This window comes from Microcaecilia unicolor, chromosome 1 (genome assembly GCF_901765095.1).
Source record: "Microcaecilia unicolor chromosome 1, aMicUni1.1, whole genome shotgun sequence".
NCBI lineage: Eukaryota > Metazoa > Chordata > Amphibia > Gymnophiona > Siphonopidae > Microcaecilia > Microcaecilia unicolor.
Window position 1 is genome coordinate 160,951,850 of NC_044031.1, and position 23,849 is coordinate 160,975,698.

At 43.3% G+C, this 23,849-nt stretch overlaps 1 protein-coding gene across 2 annotated transcripts in view; it reads right to left on the reverse strand.

The window, feature by feature from the left end:
- The window catches only part of CDCA7L (cell division cycle associated 7 like), an 85,499-nt gene extending 62,100 nt beyond the window's left edge, over positions 1-23,399 (reverse strand). For both annotated transcript variants that reach the window (XM_030201746.1, XM_030201738.1), the window contains exon 1: positions 23,355-23,399. In XM_030201746.1, coding sequence (XP_030057606.1) covers positions 23,355-23,378 — 24 coding nt within the window. In that variant the 5' untranslated portion in view covers positions 23,379-23,399. The remainder of the gene's footprint in view (positions 1-23,354) is intronic.
- Positions 23,400-23,849: the final 450 nt, after the last annotated feature.

Below are 23,849 nucleotides of genomic sequence, written 5' to 3' on the forward strand. Positions count from 1 at the left end.
TCTAAGAACATAATTATTGCCATACTGGGACAGACCAAAGGTCCATCAAGCCCAGCATCCTGATTCCAACAGTGGTCAATCCAGGTTACAAGTACTTGGCAAGATCCCAAAACAATGCAACACATTTTATACTGCTTATCCTAGAAATACCAAAAAATAAAACAAAAAATGGCTTTGCTTTGTCAAATTGTACCTTTGTAGAAATACACAACCTAGAGCAGACAAAGCACATTTACTACAACAGGAATATGTTGATTATTGAAGGTGTCTCATAACGTCACAGAGACATATTAATGTCAAATTGCTTTTAAGCTCGCAAGCTTGTGACTTTGTATAATCATAGACCACCTCCTACCAACCAATAGTGCACGTTAACTGCGTCTTGTGAAAACCTCAATATCTAAGTGTCCATCTGTTTACTCAACTACATATTTTTTCAAAAAAGATTTTTAGTGCGCACTACTGTCAAAAAGTCAAATACTGTTGCAATAAATTTACTGATAATGCAAAAATCAACTTAACTTGATAGCTCTGGGCATTGCTCGCCGTCTTCTTGGGCTAGAGCTTATCACATAGGGGCTAGAGCCTGTCGCATTTCCAGAATCCAATGTGTCCCACGTACGTAAAGTCTCCGGTATCACTGTGAGCCCTAGAAATAGGCAGTGGATTTTCCCCAAGTCCATTTTAATAATGGACTATGGACTTTTCTTTTAGAAAGCTATCCAAAACTTTTTAAAACCTCGCTAAGCTAACTGCATTTACCACATTCTCTGGCAAAAAAGTTTAATTACACATTGACTGAAATATTTTCTTCAATTTGTTTTAAATTTACTACTTTGTAGCTTCATTGCACGCCCCCTAGTCCTAGTATTTTTGGAAAGAGGAAACAAGTGATTCACGTCTACCCGTTTCACTCCACTCGTTATTTTACAGAACTCTATCATAATCTCCCCTCAGCCATTTCTTCTCCAAGCTAAAGAGCCCTAGCCGCTTCAGCCTTTCCTCATAGGGAGTTGCCCCCTAGCTGCTTCAGCCTTTCCTCGTAGGGAGTCGTCCCATCCCCTTTATCATTTTCGTCACCCTTCTCTGCACCTTTTCTAATTCTATCCATACCATCTCTCAGAGATCGTCTGTGTATGTCCCATACTCTCTCATTCAGTTATTTTCTCTACCACCTCCATTGCCTAGCCGTTCCACATATCCACCACCCTCTCCATAAAGGATCATTTCCTTAAGTTACTCCTGTGTCTATTCCCTTTCATCTTCACCTCCTCATTCCAGAGCATCCTTTCAACTGAAAGAGGCTCACCTCCTGTGCATTTATGCCACAGAAGTGTTAAAATATCTTTATCATATCGCCTGCCTTTCTTCCAAAGGATACACATTGAGATCTTTAAGTCTGTTCCCACATGCTGACTATTTTAACAGCTGACCTCTAGACTAGACTGTCTCCATCCTGTTTATATATTTTTGAAGATGTGGTCGCCTTCAGAAAGTAAATGTAGAAGTAAACCGAGTTCCTATGGGTCCCCAATACAAGAGAGCACATACCAGATATTAAAATGTATTTTGAGAACTATGAACTCCCCCCTTAAATAACAAATCAGAACGTTGGGAATACAACTAGACTTGGGGCTTACACTGATCCCCCGAATCCAAACAACCTTCAAGAGCTGCTTCTATCATCTGCAATAACTACACTGCTACAGTGGTTTATGCCATAACATCAAGACTGGATTACAGTAATGCACTCTACATTGGTCTGACCACAAAGGGTTTGTTCCAGCTCCAACTGAATCAGAATGCAGAAGATTGTAAGCAATGTGACAACACAATCAATGCTGGCATTGTAAGAAGAACACATATACTCTATTCCACCTGTTATACTATTATCTGATGATACAAAGATTTTGGATAGACATTTGGCACAAGATATCTACTATTCTGGCAATTAATGTCCACCTCTCTTTTACTTGGAAATGGTTGGACCTAGTGGGAGTCATTCCCCCAGGGATGTATAATTGTTTGAACTTTTCATTTCTTCAGCTTTCAAACATATTGTAAAATATTGGAAAGAGTATTCCAAGTCATATGTAACAGAATGGTGCAACTAGATTTCCCTCATTAAAAAATATGAAGAATTTAAAGTTCTTAAGTCCCACACTAAAGATAAATGTGTGTGTGTCAAATGGGAAAAGCTGAACATTACCACATAAGTTACTTTACAAAATGTCCACTCAACCACTGTGGACCTTGTTCATTGTAAGAAGTTGTTTTATATACTAAAAAGAACTAATAAAGACATTTCAAATTAAAAAAAGGCATATCTTGCTACTTATGTGCTTTCACCAGAACCAAAACCACTAGAAATGGTGCTCATTTTATCACCCTTAAAAGAATAAATAACTTTATTAAGCAAACTGGAATCTGGATCCCACATTTACACAATTGTCTGGAACAGCTGAGTTCTCATTAAATGAGCTCAAACGTTTTATTTTCTCCTCTTCAGCATGAATGATGCTATATTTTAGCCATTGCCAGTAAATACAGTATTTTAAAAATTTATTCAATGCATTCAATATACAGTCATGCAAATAGTATTAAATGTCTTTGAAAATGTTGTACACAGTGCCACTGAACACTGAAACCTCCAGCTTGCCGCTAGGTTTCTCATCTTTCTAGCCAGGAAGTTTACTAGGAAAATTTCACACACTCAATTCCCACAGCTATCATATTTATGCATACAAAGAGTGACTTGCAAATCCAGATAGAATGAGCTCAACAAAAATGTACCAAGAACCAGGCAACATGGCACCTGCTACACTCCAGTGTAACACTGATACCAGAATAGAAAATCTATAATCATGTTTACCAATTACAACCCAGAGGTGTATGCACTAGAAAATTAAAATTTAAAAAAACAACAACTTTTGCACACGTTAAGTAAATGCAAAATTAGAAACTCAGCAGAGAAACAGTTCCTGAAGCAGGCACACGTGCCCTTACCGAAGACACCATTTCCAGGGTATCCGTCATGAAGCCCAACTGCTGGAGATATCCAAGGCTCAAGGGGTCTCATGAGCACAGAACCACTGGGTCAGCTGCTTGAGAATGCATTCATCTATCAGGAAGACCAAGCGAACCCCCAGATATCCAGTTTTTGCAAGGGCTTTTAGAATAATTGACCATCCATCCTAGGCACTCAAGTAGCCGAATCTCATGTGCCACAGCCGATCTGAAAGCCCTCTCTAAGTCTGCCCTGAACAGCCAGTTGTCCAGGTATGGGTAAACCTAGATCTCTTGTCTGCGGAAGTCAGGTCGCCGCCACCACCACCAGGACCTTGGAGAAGGTCTGCAGGGTCCTGAACAGAAAGTGTCAGAACAAGACAAAAGTGCAGAAAGCGCTTGTAATGCTCTGGAATGCCAATATGAAGATAAGCCTTGGCAAGAAACAGGGAGATGAGAAACTTGTCCAGCTTGACCAAAGCATCACCAAGCAAAGAGTCTCCATCCAGAAGTGTGGAACCTGAAGCAAAGCATTTACCCCCTTGAGATCCAGGATGGGTCTGCAAGAGCTGTCTTTCTTGGGGACCACAAATTAAATGAAATACCATCTCTGGCTTACTTCCTGAGTACATGCTTCATCACTCTGAGGTCCAGCAGCTACTGGAAGGTTACCTGATCGGTGCCTTCTCTTGAAGGCTGATCCAGAGGCAACAAAGGTGAGGAAAATATGTTCTGCAAATTCCAGGAACACCCTCACTGCATCACTTCCAGAACCCAATGGTCAGAGGTACCATGGGCCCACTGGTGGTGAAATTGAGAAAGTCCACCTTCCCTTGTCACCTGAGGGGGCCCTAAACAACCTCACTGGGGGCCTTTACATGAAAGGGAGAGAGGGAGCAGGCTGCCTTCCACAAAAAGCTGCCACACTGGTTCCTCAACTGACCTACAGAGTACCTTCCAAAACAGGAATGCATGCATCCATCGACTATGGATGGTTCTCCAGAAGCCGCTGAGTGAGCATCTCCCCCAAGTCCTTCACCAGCTTATCTAGGTCCTCTCTAAAGAGCAAGTATCCCCTAAACAGCAGCTTCCTGGGCCGTGCTTTGCAGACCACATCAGCTCCCCAGTGCCGGAGCCAAAACCATCTGTGGGCCACTACCATGGAGGCCAGGGACTGCAAGGTAATACAGACCAGACTGTAGAAGGAATCTGAAATAAAAAACTGTCCCAGCTCCAAGTGAACCACCTTTGGCGACTCAGAAAGACATTGCACCCAGCGAAGCAGGACCCAGGAGATACAACCATTGCAAACAGAAGACTGGATGCTCAGTGCCAAGGAGAAGGACTGCATGAGAGGCAGCTCTACTTTCCTGTTGTGTGCATTCCTTGAGCGCTAAACCACTAAACACCAGGATGGTGGTCTTCTTGGCACCACCATGACCAAAGCGTCCACCCTCAGAAGGCAGAAAAGCTTATCCAGGTCCTCTTGAAGCAGAGAGTAAATCCTGCCCAACAAGTGCCAAGAAGGATGCCATCTGGGGCCTTCCATTCAGCCAGGACCATCTGAAAAAGCATCCTGTGCAAGGGAAAGGCCTCAGCTGGCTTCCATAGCTCTTCAAGGATAAGATCTTCATCAAAAGGTTCCACCAGGGCCAGCAGAGATATATACAGTGCTTCTATGAAAACATCAATGAGCTGGCCCAGCAACCACTGGGTGAGGAGCTGGCCCCGCAACCACTGGGTGAGGCAAATGGCTCAACCCTTCAGGACCCTGCTGGAAGGGTGTGAGCCCCCACCCCCCACCCTGTATAGCCCAGTACACCCTATTTGGGTGTTTACCCCCAGGCTTCACTGCAGCTCCCAGGCAACGAGAAAAAAAAATTCCAATTTGGTCTGCCTGGCTTAGCTTTATATTATACAGTACCAATATAATGGACTTCTAGTCGTAATATTACCAATAGGTTTACTGCAGATTATAAAAGAATTAAATCAGGGAAAACAAATAAAATCCCTGGATGTTACAAATAAAAATTACTACCACAAGCTATAAGAAACCAAGCTCTCTATGCTGTTTGAGGTTTTTTTTCCCCCCTTCTTTTGGTTCTCTCTTGTTCTCAAACAGATTTGAAATATAAAAAGGCAAAAAACAAAGTCATACTACAAAGAAACAAATCAGGATAACAACATTTTTCTTTAATAAAAAGGTTTTTAACAACCTTCTCGCCAGGATGAGCAGGTAGACGCAGAAATGATAAAAGAAATCAGAGACGCGAACAAAATGGGCAATGTGATAATAATGGGTGACTTCAATTATCCAAATATAGACTGGGTGAATGTAACATCGGGACACGCTACAGAGGTACAATTCCTTGATGAAATCAAGGACAGCTTTATGGAGCAGCTGGTGCAGGAGCCGACGAGAGAAGGAAAAATTCTAGACTTGGTCCTTAGTGGAGCGCATGATCTGGTGAGGAACGTTATGGTACTGGGGCCATTTGATAACAGTGATCATAATATGATCAGTTTTGATATCGACCTTAAAGTAACTGTACACAGAAAGTCAAATACATTAGCGTTTAACTTTAAAAAACGAGACTATGATTAAATGAGAAGAACGGTAAAAAAAAAACTTATGGGGGCAACTGAGAGAGTAAAAACTGTACAACAGGCGTGGACGTTGTTCAAAAATACCATCCTGGAGGCCCAGGCCATACATATTCCGCAAATTAGAAAAGAAAGACAGAAGTCCAAAAGACAGCCGGCCTGGTTGAAAAGTGAGGTGAAGGAAGCTATTAGGGCTAAAAGAAACGCCTTCAGAAAATGGAAGAAGGAACCGTCTGAAAATACCAAGAAGCAGCATAAGGAGTGTCAAAGCAAATGCAAGGCGCAGATAAAGAAGGCCAAGAGGGATTACGAAAAAAAGATAGCATTAGAGGCAAAAAAACATAGTAAAAATGTTTTCGGTATATTAAAAGCAGGAAGCCGGCAAAAGAATCGGTTGGGCCGCTGGATGACCGAGGGGTAAAAGGGGCGATCAAGGAAGACAAAGACGTAGCGGAAAGACTGAATGAATTCTTTGCTTCGGTCTTCACCGAGGAAGATTTGGGTGGGATACCGGTGTCGGAAATGGTATTTCAAGCGGACGAGTCGGAGAAACTTACTGACTTCAAGGTTAACCTGGAGGATGTAATGGGGCAGTTCAGCAAACTGAAGAGTAGCAAATCTCCTGGACCGGATGGTATTCATCCTAGAGTACTGATAGAGCTGAAAAATGAGCTTGCGGAGCTACTGCTAGTGATATGCAACTTATCCTTAAAATCGAGCGTGGAACCGGAAGATTGGAGGGTGGCCAACGTAACGCAGATTTTTTTTTTTTAAGGCTCCAGGGGAGATCCGGGAAATTATAGACCGGTGAGTCTGACGTCAGTGCCAGGGAACATGGTAGAGGCTATTATTAAAAACAAAATTACAGAGCACATCCGAGGATATGGATTACTGAGACCGAGTCAGCACGGCTTTTGTGTGGGGAAATCTTGCCTGACCAATTTACTTCAATTCTTTGAAGGAGTAAACAAACATGTGGACAAAGGGGAACCGGTTGATATTGTGTATCTGGACTTTCAACAGGCGTTTGACAAGGTACCACATGAAAGGCTACAGAGGAAATTGGAGGGTCATGGGATAGGAGGAAATGTCCTATTGTGGATTAAAAACTGGTTGAAGGATAGGAAACAGAGAGTGGGGTTAAATGGTCAGTATTCACAATTGAGAAGGGTAGTTAGTGGGATTCCTCAGGGGTCTGTGCTAGGACCGCTGCTTTTTAATATATTTATAAATGATTTAGAGATGGGAGTAACTAGCGAGGTAATTAAATTTGCTGATGACACAAAGTTATTCAAAGTTGTTAAATCGCGACAGGATTGTGAAAAATTACAAGAGGACCTTACGAGACTGGGAGACTGGGCCGCTAAATGGCAGATGACGTTTAATGTGAGCAAGTGCAAGGTGATGCATGTGGGAAAAAAGAACCCGAATTATAGCTACGTCATGCAAGGTTCCACGTTAGGAGTTACGGACCAAGAAAGGGATCTGGGTGTCGTCGTCGATAACACACTGAAACCTTCTGCTCAGTGTGCTGCTGCGACTAGGAAAGCGAATAGAATGTTGGGTATTATTAGGAAAGGTATGGAAAACAGGTGTGAGGATGTTATAATGCCGTTGTATCGCTCCATGGTGCGACCGCACCTTGAGTATTGTGTTCAATTCTGGTCGCCGCATCTCAAGAAAGATATTAGTAGAATTGGAAAAGGTGCAGCGAAGGGCGACTAAAATGATAGCGGGGATGGGACGACTTCCCTATGAAGAAAGATTAAGGAGGCTAGGGCTATTCAGCTTGGAGAAGAGACGGCTGAGGGGAGACATGATAGAGGTATATAAAATAATGAGTGGAGTGGAACAGGTGGATGTGAAGCATCTGTTCATGCTTTCCAAAAATACTAGGACTAGGGGGCATGCGACGAAACTACAGTGTAGTAAATTTAAAACAAATCGGAGAAAATGTTTCTTCACTCAACGTATAATTAAACTCTGGAATTCGTTGCCGGAGAAAGTGGTGAAGGCGGTTAGATTAGCAGAGTTTAAAAAGGGGTTGGACGGTTTCCTAAAGGACAAGTCCATAAACCGCTACTAAATGGACTGGGGAAAAATCCACAATTCCAGGAATAACATGTATAGAATGTTTGTACATTTGGGAAGCTTGCCAGGTGCCCTTGGCCTGGATTGGCCGCTGTCGTGGACAGGATGCTGGGCTCGATGGACCCTTGGTCTTTTCCCAGTGTGGCATTACTTATGTACTTATGTAAATGTAAGAAAATTCAGTTCTAATACAGAGAGGTAATGAATTCCAGTACTTCACTGCTTGAAATGAAAACGAATCACTAAAATATCTTTGATATCAAACATAATTTTTTGATAGAAAAAACTTAACTTTAAAGCTTGCTTCATACTATAACTTTTTTTAGGAAAAAAGGGAAGAGGTTTAGACAATTAGGGCATTTCCATGGATAGCTTTAAAAAACACAGTGCACATTTTTTGTTTCAGCACAGTGTGCCCACAGAGGCAACCAGTGAAGATTAATAAGATATGGAGTTGCCATTTCAGCATGAAAAATTAGTTCTGTCGCTGAATTTTGAAGAACTTTCTGAGAAGTTCCGAGAGAAGAGGACATTTCTCTGGTAAGTGAACACTATTTTGCTTTGTGCTTTGGGAACTTAAAGATTGGGGTTTAAAGTACGCATTGTAGGTTAGTAATAGGCAAAATAAAATATAAAAAGCAAATTTTTTCAACTAATCTCCATAGTCTTTTCCACTTAGTTTTAAAAACTTTGTACCACAGCATTAACAGATATAATCTAGCAGGCACTGCAGGATCTAGTTTAGTATTAAGGGGGAATAAAAAGAGAGAGAAAAGCAAGCATTATTAACTAGCTGCCTTAGTGTACAACCCTTTTCCCCTAGTTTTAAACCGAAATTTTCTCTAGAAATAGGCATTTTTCCCATAGTTTTAAACTGAAACCTTTTCTAGAGGTAGAAACTAAACAGCCAAAAACTCTTGTTCTAAAAGGCTGTTATTTTCTGTTCCTTGGCTGCTGGAGAGGTAGCACATCCAGCGACCTCAATTAAGTGTTAACTAAGGTGTGGAGAAGTAGAATACAGTCAGCTTCAAACAGCCTGTTTTAAAAAGGCCCCTTCGATTCAAAAGTATATAAAGAGGAAAGATCCTAATTCACTTTCTTTCTGAGAAGTTCTGAGAGAAGAGGACATTTCTCTGGTAAGTGAACACTATTTTGCTTTGTGCTTTGGGAACTTAAAGATTGGGGTTTAAAGAAGGAATTGTAGGTTAGTGATAAGCAAAATAAAAATATAAAAAGCAAATTTTTTTCAACTAATCTCCATAGTCTTTTCCACTTAGTTTTAAAAACCTTTGTACCACAGCATTAACAGGTAGAATTTAGCAGGCAGGCAGGCACTGCAGGATCTGGTTTAGTCTTCCCACCCGCCCACCCCTAGGACAACTCTTCATGTATAGTCAATTATTGTAATTAGGGTAACAAGCAAGGAGTGCTCTTACAGAGTTTTAAATATATTTCATTATCATCTAAGAAGGAAACACTAGATAAATCATACAATATACTATATAAACTAAAAGACATTTTTATATTAGGCTAATATCCTTAATACTGTAGCAAGTTTTAAATTATTGAAAAACTCAAAAACACTAAGATGGAGTCAGCAGTCCAGCAGCGAGAGGGGTGCTATCCAATCTTTTGCATTGAGTGTCACATGTATGATTATCTCTCAGTTGGTGAGATGTCAAATGTGTGTGCCCGATGCAAAGAGCTCCTAGCTCTCAGAGAACGTGTCCATTCTCTTGAGGCTAGAGTAGCAGACTTGGTGGAGCTGAGGGAGACAGAGAGGTACATAGAGGAGACCTACAGGGATGTTGTAGAGAAGTCCCAGTCTGGTAGACCCTGTGCTACCTTGGAGGAGGGAGGTCTCCTAGAAGGACAGAATCACCCTGGTGAAATAGGAAGTACTCCTGTAGCCAGGATCTGCCCACCAGGGGATGTATTATCCTCTCGCACCGAGGATATGTCTCCAAGTGCTGCCCAGGAGGGAAAGGTTAGGATAGCTATTGTAGTTGGTGATTCGATCATTAGGCATATAGATAGCTGGGTGGCTGGTGGATGTGATGATCACCTGGTGACTTGCCTGCCTGGTGCGAAGGTGGCGGACCTCAAGCGTCACCTAGATAGGATTTTAGATAGTGCTGGGGAGGAGCCGGCTGCCTTGGTACATGTGGGTACCAATGACATAGAAAAATGTCGGAGAGAGGTTTTGGAAGCCAAATTTAGGCTCTTAGGTAGAAAGCTCAAATCCAGCACCTCTAGAGTAGCATTTTCTGAAATGCTACCCGTTCCACGCACAGGGCCCAAGAGACAGGCAGAGCTCTGGAGTCTCAATGCGTGGATGAGACGATGGTGCAGGGAGGAGGGTTTTAGATTTGTTAGGGCAACATTCTGGGGAAGGGGGAGCCTATTCCGAAAGCTTTAGTGTTACATTGTATGCAGAGTCTGGCTTCCGGGTCAGTTTAAGTTCAGAAGTTCTTAAAACCATAATAGTGTATCTAAGAATACGAGTTGAAGAAATCTGATTTTAATACTATATATTGGGCTGTACATTCTAGGTATACCTAGCTATCACTGTAGGCTGCCTAGAAAGATGTAGAAAAATACATTTATATTTTTAGTTTGTTGAGTTCTTATTCTATACTTGGTGAGGGTCAGAGAGCAGGTATTCTGTTAGAACTGCATGTCTGTAGGATTGATCTGTACTAATCCAGCTTGTTAGTTTTTCCATTAGGTGTACTCATGTTCTAGTGCCCACTACCATGTTTACGCTGCTGCCGTTTCCTTGGTAGACCCTTGTTGTGCGACTCATATAAGTATTGCCACACTGGGTCAGATCAAAGGTTCATCAAGCCCAGCATCCTGTTTCCAACAGTGGCCAATCCAGGTCACAAATACCTGGCAAGATCCCGCAAAAGTTCAATACATTTTATGCTGCTTATCCCAGAAATATAATCTACTGGTAGTAATGGCACTGTTCCACTGTATTTCGGTAACACTACCTTACACACTTATCAGTTGAACATACAGAGTCATGCAGTTAGTGAAAATATCTGTTTTTTTTTAAAGTAGGGAAGTCTCATAGGTCGCTAGGGTTGCCATTGTTGTAAAACCCTAATTTTGCGACAGTTGTAATCATCAACGTGCCAAAAACTGATCAGCAAATCATTTTATTATTGTCGGTAACCTCAGAATTTCTGATACAGTACTGATAAACATTATGTTCACATGGCTGACAAAAAGATGCTGGGCTGGGTTAGGCTGTGTTAAAATACCTGCAGATATTTCTAGAACACTAAAACACACTCTGTTTTAATATCTTATACTATTTTGGTGAAAAAGAAAGGAAAGAGAGGGGATTTGATATACCGTCTTTCTGTGGCTACAATAAAAGTAGTTTACATATTATATACAAGTTTTTGTAAGTGCGGCAATGGAGGGATAAGTGATTTGCCCAGAGTCACAAGCAGCTGCAGTGGGAATTGAATCCCTCAGGCCACTGCACTAACCATTAGGCTACTTTAAGTATTTGGCACATAATTTCCCTGGAGTGTATTCAGTATGCATACTACCACCAGAAACAGTGGTACTAGGTGAAGAAAGCTTGTACTGAAAAATTACCCCACCGTCCCTTTACTGCTGAGATATTATCTCCCCCCACCCTAAGGCTTTTAACTTGCACACCATTCCACTCCACCCTAACCCCACTTTAGTCTCCCAGAACACTTGCCCATGGGCGGTTGGTAACTTAAACCTGTGTTCTTTGCCCTTAATGCATGTTTTGGCAATGCAGCATGAGCAACATAATGAGATGCAAAGCACTTCATTATGCAAATTTAATATGTATTTAACTGTGCAAGCTGCGTTATTTACAGAAAAACAATGCCAGCTTTCAGCTTGTCAAAAGTTAGTCAGTCAACATTGTTGACATTTAATTCTACATATCCAGATGGACTAACGATCAGAATTCTCTACCGAAGTAATCTTGAAACTATAGTGTTCCTTTTCCCCCAGTCTCACCTAAAGATCCCTATAATTCTTCTAAAGTATCTTAGACCTCACAGCGACTTTTCACAGCCATTTACTCAGTTCACAACTCCTGAGGCAGTGTATTGGCAATGCCAAAATGTTCCCATTCTATAAATGACAGCCCAGATAGTACCCCAAGCACCTTGAAATTTTCATATAGCCTTCCTCCAACCTGTACCTTTGAATAACTACACCACAAACCGATCAATTCTTCATCCAGGATTATTCACCTCAAGTGTAGTCCCTTAAGCAGATCAGTGGAAAAAACCTCCTACATTCATTCATTAGGATTTATTTACCACCTTTTTGAAGAAATTCACCCAAGGCAGCATACAGCAAGTAGCACCTGGACATAGCCAAACAATTACAGAAGTAAAAAATATTCAAACATGTACATACAATAGCGTAGTATGCTACCTTCATCAACACAATACACATTAAAACATAAGCAGACAGTATAGGCGGTAAGTGGAGGGCGACAGGCATTAGAAGATAAGTATGACTAAGTTAGGGAAAAGTTGCATGAAAAATGATCTCATCTAGATTAAGTGTAGATAAAGCAAGTCCTGCTACACCATGGAGCAGCTGGTGTTAGTCTTTCACTGTGTGACTAGCTAGGCTAGTTAGCTGCTTCTTCCTTTAAAGGCCTGGAAAACAGCCAAGCTTTCACCTGCTTCCTGAAGTAGTAGAGGTAGTTTTGTGTTTATTTTATTTTTGTTACATTTGTACCCTGCGCTTTCCCACTCATAGCAGGTTCAATGTGGCTTACATATTATATACAGGTACTTATTTGTACCTGGGGCAATGGAGGGTTTAAGTGACTTGCCCAGAGTCACAAGGAGCTGCATTACACGTTTTGTGGCCTGCCTGTTTGGGGGCATACTGGCACCTACAGAAGCACATACTTCACCAGCGATATTGGAAGCCTTGGAGAGGGGGACACACAGGCATGATTCTGAATTGTAATTTTTAAGCCCAAAGAAGGGTGTACAGATTTTTTTTTTGAGAGGCACTGTGAAGTAAGTATTCTTTTGTGCTCTCCATCTCATTCCCTCACTCTTGCCTAGCACTATCCCTCGTTCCTCCTGTGGCCCGGTTAGGGCCAATGCAAGGCTACTAGGGGGCTCATTTTCAAAGCACTTAGACTTACGAAGTTGCATAGCAAGCTATGGAACATTTTATGTCTAAGTGCATTGAAAATGACCCCATAGTAGCCTAAATAACTTTGTAAGTCTATGTAATTTGAAAATGAGACTCTAGGTGTTCTAGCAAATCTTCATTATTGCACCTGCCTCCCCACCCCGTGCTTTCAATAATTAAAAAATCAGTCCAACACCATCCCTCCCAAAAGAATCCTATATAAATGCAAATAAAATGGACATCTACTCACAAGGTCAATTTCCAGAAGACATTTACCAAAGTTACTGAGCTCCTTGAAAGCATTTCACTCTTCTTGTGGGTAAAATTAAGCATTGAGGGAGGGGGAATGCTCAAACGTCGCCGTTAGCATCCACATACGCAAACAGCTACTGCTGAACTTACCAAAAGTAGAACAGCAATCAATGCTCAAAGGTAACCACATGAACATGATGCGCAAAAAGTCTACGTGCAGCCCGGTAAAGACAGCACCTAGCATATACGCAACACAGTCTCGCAGTAAGCGTCGATGTTCAGCACAGGCTCATGAAAAGAAAAACTGCTCATAAATAGCAATTCTGGTTAAATAGAAGTCATACTCCACTTTTTGGTCTGAGATTCCTTCCAAGGCCACCTGTGTGCAATACACACACCGCCAGGGTCGGGAATGCAAAGGTCTAACTAGCGGCTGCTGTACCTCCCTCCTTTCCTGGTTGTCCTCTCCCCACCTTCATACTCCTGTAGAAAGTGTCTGTTTCCCAGTCCTGGCCATCTTCAAATCTAGGCTAAAAGCCTACCTCCTGCTTTTAAACTCCTGTTCACTTGTTCAGTACACACCAGGGGCGTATCTGGCCTCCGGCGGTAGGGGGGGCCAGAGCGAGGGGGCACATTTTACCCCCCCTGCCGCCACCGCCCCCCTCCGCCATTACTGGCCCCCCCCCCCCCCACCGCCACCAACGACTCTCTCCACCCCCCCTCCCGCTGCCAGCCCTCCCCCGCTGCCGTTTCTTACTTTTGCGTCCGCTTCCTCCTGCGCCTTTAAAAATATTTCTTCAGCTGGCGGGGGACCCCAACCCCCGCCAGCCAACCCGAGATGACAACTTGCAGGTTCATAGTAACATAGTAGATGACGGCAGAAAAAGACCTGCACGGTCCATCCAGTCTGCCCAAGATAAACTCATGTGTATACCTTACCTTGATTTGTACCTGTCTTTCTCAGGGCACAGACCGTATAAGTCTGCCCAGCAGTTTTTCCTTCCTCCCAACCACCTGTCCCGTCTTCCATCACCGGCTGTGGCACAGACCGTATAAAAGTCTGCCCTCCCCTATCCTCGCCTCCCAACCACCAACCCCTCTTCCCCCCACCTGCTCTGCCACCCAATTGTAGCTAAGCTTCTGAGGATCCATTCCTTCTGCATAGGATTCCTTTATGCACATCCCATGCATGTTTGAATTCCGTTACTGTTTTCATCGCCACCACCTCCCGCGGGAGGGCATTCCAAGCATCCACCACCCTCTTCGTGAAAAAATACTTCCTGACATCTTTTCTGAGTCTGCCCCCCTTCAATCTCATTTCATGTCCTCTCGTTCTACCGCCTTCCCATCTCCGGAAAAGATTCGTTTGCGGATTAATACCTTTCAAATATTTGAACGTCTGTATCATATCACCCCTGTTCCTCCTTTCCTCCAGGGTATACATGTTCAGGTCAGCAAGTCTCTCTTCATACGTTTTGGAACGCAAATCCCATACCATCCTCGTAGCTTTTCTTTGCACCGCTTCCATTTTTTTGACATCCTTCGCAAGGTACGGCCTCCAAAACTGAACACAGTACTCCAGGTGGGGCCTCACCAACGTCTTATACAGGGGCATTAAAACCTCCCTTCTTCTGCTGGTCACACCTCTCCCTATACAGCCTAGCAATCTTCTAGCTACGGCCACCGCCTTGTCACACTGTTTCGTCGCCTTCAGGTCCTCTTCCTCCGCCGTGGCCAACATGCAGGAGTCGAGCGTCTGAATCCAGTTCGGAGTGCTGCGACGTCAGACTCCGAACTGGATTCAGACGCTCAACTCCTGCATGTTGGCCATGGCGGAGGAAGAACTTGCAAGTTGTCATCTTGGGTTGGCTGGCGGGGGTTGGGGTCCCCCGCCAGCTGAAGAAATATTTTTAAAGGCGCAGGAGAAAGCGGACGCAAAAGTAAGAAACAGCAGCAGGGGAGGGCTGGCGGCGGGAGGGGGGCCAGGGTGAAATCTGCGGGGGCCCAGGCCCCTGTGGCCCCACGCAGATACGCCCCTGGTACACACGTCTGTTTTATCATTCCCACCTTAAATAATTCCCTTATTCATCCTGTTTGCCATCTTGATTAGACTTTGTCGAGCAGGGACTCTCTCTTACATGTTCAGTATACAGTGCTGCGTAAGTCTAGTAACAATATATAAATTAGTAGTAGTAGTACTAGTAATGTGCTTCTAATGCAGCGAAGTTTGCCATAAAGCAAACCTCTTGCAAGCACCATAGATTGACATTTATTTATTTAGATTTTGCTCACACCTTTTTCAGTAGTAGCTCAAGGTGAGTTACATTCGGGTACTCTGGATATTTCTCTGTCCCAGGAGGGCTCACAATCTAAGTTTGCGCCTGGGGCAATGGAGGGCTAAGTAACTTGCCCAAGATCACAAGGAGCAGCAGTGGGATTTGAACCGGCCACCTCTGGATTGCAAGACCGGTGCTCTAACCACTAGGCTACTCCTCCACTCATGTGTTCAGGGGGATTGATTAGTTGTTTACTATTCCACAACACTGCTACACGTGGAACACACACATAATACAGACGTAAGAACATAAGATTAGCCATATTGGATCAGACCAATGGCCCATCTAGCCCAGTATCCCGTTTCCAAACAGTGGCCAAGCCAGGTCACAAGTACCTGGCAGAAACCCATTACCAACATTACATGCTACCAATCCTGGGGCAAGCAGCTGCCTCCCCATGTCTGTCTCAATCGCAAAACTATGCACTTTTCCTCCAGAAACTTGTCCAAACCTTTTTTAAACCCAGATACACTAACTGCTGTTACCACATCGTTGGCAAAGAGTTCCAAAGCTTAATTACTCATTGAGTGAAAAAATATTTCCTCCTATTTGTTTTTAAAGTATTTCCATGTAACTTCATTGACTGTCCCCTAGTCTTTGTACTTTTGGAACAAGTTTTACAAAAAAAATCAATTTACTTCTACTCGTTCTACACCACTCAGGATTTTGTAGACCTCAATCATATCTCCCCTCATCTGTCTCTTTTCCAAGCTGAAAAGCCCCAACCTCTTTAGCCTTTCCTCATACAAGAGGAGTTCCATCCCCTTTATCATTTTGATCACTCTTCTTTGAACCTTTTCTAATTCTGCTATATCTTTCTGAATGCAATATTCAAGGTGCAGTCGCACCATGGAGCGATAGAGGCATTATAGTATTTTCAGTTTCATTCACCATCCCTTTCTTAATAATTCCTACCATCCTGTTTGCTTTTTTTTTTTTTGCCACCACCGCACACTGAGCAGAAAACTTCAGCATATTATCTACAATTATACCTAGATCTTTTTCTTGAGTGCTGACCCCCAAGGTGGACAATACCATCAGGTAACTATGATTCAGATTATGCTTTCCAATGTACATCATCTTGCATTTGTACACAATAAATTTTATCTGAAATTTGGTTGCCCAATCTTCCAAATTTCCTAAGGTCTTCCTGCAATATTTCACAGTCTGCACGTGTTTTAACAACCTTATTTTATTTGTTACATTTGTATCCCACATTTTCCCACCTATTTGCAGACTCAATGTGGCTTACATAGTACCATAGCGGTGTTCGCCGGTTCCAGTCTGAACAAATACAAAGTGTGCACAAGTACAAGGTGTGATTGTGGTAGAATATGGTAGATACATTGGGGAAACCTTAGGTAGGAAGAGGGAGAGTTGAGGTGAGTCCATTACATTCTTGGTGATGTTGTGTAACAGGTATTCTGGTTCTTATGTTGGGTCGGTGGGGTATGCCTTTTGGAACAGGTTCGTCTTTAGTTTTTTCTGGAACTTTAGGTGGTCGTACGTTGTTTTTACTGTTTTTAGCATTGCGTTCCATAGTTCTGCACTTAAATAAGAGAAGATGGATGCATATGTTTTTTTTTTTTTTAATTTGTACCCCGCGCTTTCCCACTCATGGCAGGCTCAATGCGGCTTAGGTACTTATTTGTACCTGGGGCAATGGAGGGTTAAGTGACTTGCCCAGAGTCACAGGGAGCTGCCTGTGCCTGCAGTGGGAATCGAAACCAGTCCCCCAGGACCAAAGTCCACCACTCTAACCACTAGGCCACTCCTCCACTTGTCCTTTGTTGTTTGGGTAGTGGAGATTAAGATAGTTTTGTGTCATCTGCAGATTTAATCACCTCACTTGTCATTCCGATTCCCATATCATTTATAAATACGTTAAATAGCACCAGTCCAAGTACTGATCCCTGTAACACTCCACTGTTCACCCTCCTCCATTGAGAGAAATAACCATTTAACCCTACCCTCTGTTTTCTGTCCAATAACCAATTCCTAATCCACACCAGAACCTTACCTCCTATCCTATTACTCTAATTTTTTCAGGAGTCTCTCCTGAGGAACGTTATCAAAAAGCTTTCTGAAAATCTAGATACACTACATCAACCACCTCACCTTTATGCACATGTTTATTCACGCCCTCAAAAAAAAATGAAGCAAATTGGCAAGGCAAGACTTCCCTTGACTGAACCCATGTTGATTCTGTCCCACTATGTGAGCAGTAATTCTTTATAATAGTTTCCACTATTTCACCCTGCACTGATGTCAGGTTTACCGGTTTGTAATTTCCCGGATCACCCCTGGAACACTTTTTAAAAATTGGCATCACACTGGCCACCCTCCAATCTTCAAGTGCTATGGACGATTTTAACAACAGGTTAAGTAATACTAACAGCAAATCAGCAATTTAATGCTTGACCTCTTTGAGTTCCCTTGGATGTATGCCATCTGGTCCAGGTGATTTACTACTCCTTAATTTGTCAATTTGGCTCAGTATATCTTCCAGGGTTCACCGAGATTTCTTTCAGTTCCTCCGCATGGTACATTTCCATTTCCCACACACATGCAGATACTATTAAAAAATAGTGCCAGAATTACCCTCAAGCACCAACAGCTCAGACCTGCCAGAAAATTTGGAATGTTATGGGTACACGTTCTTTTCTGTGCATTGCTCGAAAACATCTGTGCTCACACAGAATACTCAAGTTAATATTAAATGAGCTCGTTTTCATAGATTTGCATAGAGTTTTCATTCACTGTTTACATAAAAAGCAGTTCCGAGACCCTCTGTGAATTACCCACACAATAACGTGCATGCTAAACTGGCTAAAAGCAGTCTAACTGAAATGTTGCAAGCCTGGTTTGCTTTGTGCATCCCCTCGTTAGAGTGGCTTTGACTGCAACTACAACCATAGGAGACAAATTTTCAAAATTATTGGGGATGCTAAGCCCAATGGAAATAACCCCTCCCTGGACACATACAAGGAATTCTCTCAGTATTGGCGGTGCTCAAGCACTCAGAGTCTGTTCCTATGACTACAACTGTTCTTTGCTGACCCTCAGAAGCTACCACCCTAGGTGATCACCTATGCTATGGCTAATGCTTAGGCCAGCCCTGGCAGGGCAATTCACCCATGACAGTGTCTTCCTCCATCCTCTTACCCATACTTCTATTTCTTCAATCATAGCACCTTCTAGTTCACAGGCTTACTGTACTCATATAAGTACTTACAACCAAGCACACATTATTAGCAAAGTATGAGCAGTTTCAACCAAGGCCATAAAAGAAACGGGCCCTTAGTGTATAGCATGGGTTCTCATCCTTTTATTTTGGTTCCCATGCCCTTTTAACTGATCAATGAAACCCTTTTTAAAATCACATGTCCACTACTGACTACACATAATGTTGCTGTTAGCCACCAGCACCAACAGTGTTAGCATGTTGCTAAAATTACATTCGTACACAGTTGTACTACCAATATTACTACTACTTATCACTTCTATAGCACTACAAGGCATAAGCAGCACTGTACATCATACACAAAAAGACAGTCCCTGCTCAAAGAGCTCAGAATCTAAATAGGACAAACACACAGATATAACAACTAAGAGGTAAGGGAATTAAAGAGAGGTGGGGATAAAAGGGTACATGCCAAGTGAGTAGTGGTTAGGAGTCAAAAGCAGTGTTAAAGAGGTGGGCTTTAGCCTGGATTTGTAAATGACTAAAGACGGGGCTAGACGTACAGGCTCAGGAAGTCTATTCCAAGCGTGAGGTGCAGCGAGATAAAAGGAACGGAGTCTGGAATTAGCAGTAGAGGAGAAGGGGACAGACAAGAGAGATTTATCCATAGAACAGAGTACCCGAGAGGGGGCGTAGGGAGAAACAAGAGTGGAGAGGTATTGGGGAGCGGCAGAGTGAATGAACTTATAGGTCAGTAAGAGAAGTTTGCATTGAATGCGGAAATGGATAGGGAGCCAGTGAAGTGACTTGAGGAGAGGGCTGATGTGAGCATAGCGACTCTGGCGGAAAATGAGTCGTGCAGCAGAGTTTTGGACTGATTGAAGAGGAGAGAGATGACTAAGTGGGAGGCCAGTGAGAAGCAGGTTGCAATAATCTAGACGAGACATGATAAGAGTGTGGATAAGGGTTCTAACAGAGTGTTCAGAGAGTAAGGGACGGATTTTGTTCATGTTATAGAGCAAGAATCAACAGGTTTTGGCAATCTGCTGAATGTGAGCAGAGAAGGAGAGAGAGGAGTCGAAGATGACCCCAAGGTTACGAGCTGATGAGACAGGGAGAATGAGAGTGCCATCCACAGAAATAGAGAAAGGGAGAAGAGGAGAGGTGGGTTTAGGGGGAAAGATGAGGAGCTCGGTTTTGACCATGTTAAGTTTCAGATGATATTGAGACATCCAGGCAGCGATATCAGATAGGCAGGCTGATATATTGGTCTGGATGCTGGTTGAGATTTCAGGGGTAGAGAGGTAGATCTGGGAGTCGTCTGCGTAGAGATGGTATTGAAAGCCATGGGATGATATCAGAGAGCCATGGGAAGAAGTGTAGATGGAGAACAGGAGAGGACCGAGAACATAGTAACATAGTAGATGACGGCAGAAAAAGACCTGCACGTTCCATCTAGTCTGCCCAAGATAAACTCATATGTGTATACCTTACCTTGATTTGTACCTGTCTTTTCCAGGGCACAGACCGTATAAGTCTGTCCAGCAGCATTTCCCGCCTCCCATCACCAGCTCTGGCACAGACCCCGTATAAGTCTGCCCTCCCCTATCCTAGCCTCTCAACCACCAACCCCTCTTCCCCCCGCCACCCAATTTCAGCTAAGCTTCTGTGGATCCATCTGAGGTACACCAATTAGTAGAGGGATAGAAGTGGAAGAGGATCCACTAGAGTGTACACTAAAGGTGCGAAGCGAGAGGTAGGAGGAGAACCAGGAAAGAACAGAGCCCTGGAATCCAAGTGAAGACAATGTATCAAGGAGTAAGCTGTGATCAACAGTATCAAAAGCGGCGGATAGATCGAGAAGGATAAGGATAGAATAGAGACCTTTGGATTTGGCCAGTAACAGGTCGTTGGAAACTTTTGTACGTGCAGTTTCAGTTGAATGAAGAGGGCAAAAGCCAGATAGGAGTGGGTCAAGAACAGCTTGAGATGAAAAAGTCAAAGACAGCGGCGGTGAACGGCACAGCACGTTCAAGTATCTTGGAGAGGAAGTGGGGGGGGGAGGTAGATGGGTCGATAGTTGGAAGGACAGGTAGAGTCAAGAGAAGGCTTCTTAAGGAGTGGTGAGGCCACAATACGTTTGAAGGCATCAGGAACGGTCGCAGTGGAAATTGATAGATTGAGGATATGACAGATAAAGGGGGTGAGAGTAGAAGAGATGGTGTTAAGAAGGTGAGCAGGAATGGGATCAGAGGAACAAGTAGTTCGTTTTGAGGAGGAGAGAAGATGTGTCGTTTCCTCATCAGTGATTTCAGGAGAGGAGGAAAAGGACAGAGGGGTTGGGGAGTTTGGGGAATGGACAAGGGGAGGGAGAGGTGGGGGTAGCTTGGTAGAGAATTTGAGGTTTATCTTCTAAACCTTGCCGTGGAAGAACTCAGCTAGGGTTTGAAGAGATAGTGAGGGGGGGAGATGGAGACACCTTGAGGAGAGAGTTCAGTGTGGCGAAGAGAAGTCGAGGGTTTGATCCAAGAGAATTAGTCTGCTGGATGTAATAGTCCTATTTGGCAAGCAAAAGAGCAGATTGGAAGGCGGTCAGCATGGACTTGAAGTGTATGAAGTCAGCAAGGGCACGAGGTTTCAACCAGAGGCGTTCGGCTGAGTGGGCACAGGAACGTAGGTAGCGGATTTTAGAGGTCAGCCAAGGCTCAGGTTTGGTACACCTTATAGGACGGGGCATGAGAGGTGCAAGAGTGTCTAAAGCAGAGGATAGAATAGTATTGAAGGAAGAGATGGCTTCATTAATAGATTTGGATGGTGCAATGGTACAGAAGAGGTTCTAGACACTGGAGGATAGGGTAGTAGGGTCAATAGCCTGAAGATTCCTAGATAAATTGGTTAAGATTGGACGGGATTGGGCAGGAGGACGTTTAAAGTGTGAAGGTTATTAGATGATGGTCAGAGAGGGGAAGATCTGAGGCAAAGAAATTGGAGGGAGAGCAGTTATAGGAGAAAATAAGATCAAGACAGTGACCATTTTGGTGAGTGGGGGAAATGGAGCATAGTTGGAGATTGAAGGAGGATGCTAAGGCGAGGAACTGGGAAACGTAAGAGTTGGAGGGATCATTAGCATGAATATCCATCCTAATAACTGCCTTCACTGTCTAGAAAGTTCCAGTAATACTGCCTGAGATTAAGACCCTTTTCTGCACCCTGTTTGACCTCTTCCTGCATCCCTAGCCAGTACAATCATTATTAAAGCCCCAGTATACACTATTTTGTTAAACATTTATTATGTTTACAATATACATCAAGAAAAACAAATAGAAATGTTACAGTATAAGAAAAATCAAATAGAAGTAAATACATAGCAACGAACATTCACAGTGGCCCCCCTGACAATGCTTACGCTTCTGTGTAGTGTTCTGAGGCCATCTATACAGAAGATGGTTAATGCATAATTCAAAGTTTAGTGAGAAACACCTCTTTTGTTTTTAACTTTCTAAATCTTTGGTTTCTAAAGCTGCATCTTTAATGCAATGCTTAACTTTGCAACAGAGGCTGAACATACAGAAAACTGAGCAAGAAAAGCTTATAGTAAAAGTATGGCGGGCACCCCAGAACAAGCCACAGAGGCATCATACCAGTTATGCAATCACTTTCTGACTCTTACTAGGGCCCTTCTATGGAATTCAACAGGAGTCAACGTTTAGAAACGAATGTGGATGTTAAAATCAAAGTAAAGCACCCCTGTTTCTCTGGAAGCACTACACTGGAAATGACCACGTTTTAGCTGGTGTATTTAGCTGTGTGAAGAACCAACCTATAAAGAGCTGTGTTGTTTTCTTCTTACCCATATCTTGCAGGGGGAGGAGGAGGGATTTATACAGTAAAGATACAATGGCAATTTTACCGGGCAATACCAAGCAGCTGATTTATGGGATAAAAAGACTACATCTTCATCTGACGTCTCATTACAAAGTTAGCAAATAACTTTCTAGGAGATGTACAGGCTCTGAATTCATATTACAGTGCTATACTTTTAAAGGGGCGAGTAAGACGAACAAGCCGTGCTTATAGTAAATACGATTCTGAAACGATCAACAACAACAAAAAAAAGAATGTCGCAGAGCACAAACTTCCTTGCCCCAACCCCCAACTCTTACTCATTATGGATTACTTCTCGACACGAACTCCGATTTAAAACAAAATCTAAGATCTGGGGGGGGGGGGGGGGGGGAGAGCTTCTTAATTTATTGTTGTATTTCGAACGTTCTGATTTTCTACCCGGGATTTTCTCCAGCTCAAACTACAGCTTAACTATACTTTCCCTCGCAACCCCCTCAGGCTATGAAAAATCTGCCAGGTTTTGTTCAGAAGTATCTGCAGCGTGAAGACCTCAGAAAAAAAGGCGGTGCACAGAGAACTGTTCAACTTGTCCCTACAGAACAAGTCCCAAGAACTCGTGCAAACAGAGCCAGGTCATACTACTCAAAAGAACAATCAGTATCGACAAGAACTGATAAAAACTGTTCTCTGAACACTATGCACGGCCAAATATCTACACGCACAGGAAAGAGGCGAAATAAAATGCCTTCAATTACTAACACTAAATACGTGCTCCTCTGTTTCCGATCGTGCCCTGGCCAGAAAGCACAGCGCAACCGATAACACAGAAGCACAGTTTGGAGCCCGAAGCACTATAACTACCTGACCCTCACCTCTACGGTCCCCGATAGCTCCATATTCACATTCCGGAGTCCAGCCACGCGCTTCAGAGAATGAATGATCAAGGGGGCGGGGCGAGCCAGCGCAGGAACGCACACACCCGCCGCTCCCACCCACACGGGGGAGCATCGGCCGACCCAGGATAACTACTGCACCAGTTCTGCCGGCCCAAATACCAGCTATAAAGTACGGGCTCGGAGTTTAGGGCCAGATTATAACATAACTTGTACTAAGAAGACACCCCGGCTGAAGTGAGCATGTAATGATTAGGTTAAAGGTTTCAAACCCCCCCCCCCCCCTTCTTCTTCTTTCCACCCCAGTCTTTCAGGATTGGTGGAACAAAGTTTGGCGCGCTGGAGAAGTTACAGCGGCTAAGGCTAAGCAAGAAGAGCTGGAAACGGAAATGCTCTAGATCGTGTGCTTGTTACTGCTCTTTTGAGCCTTGTAATGTTAAAGTCTCATGAACAGATACGAACATTTACAGGGAG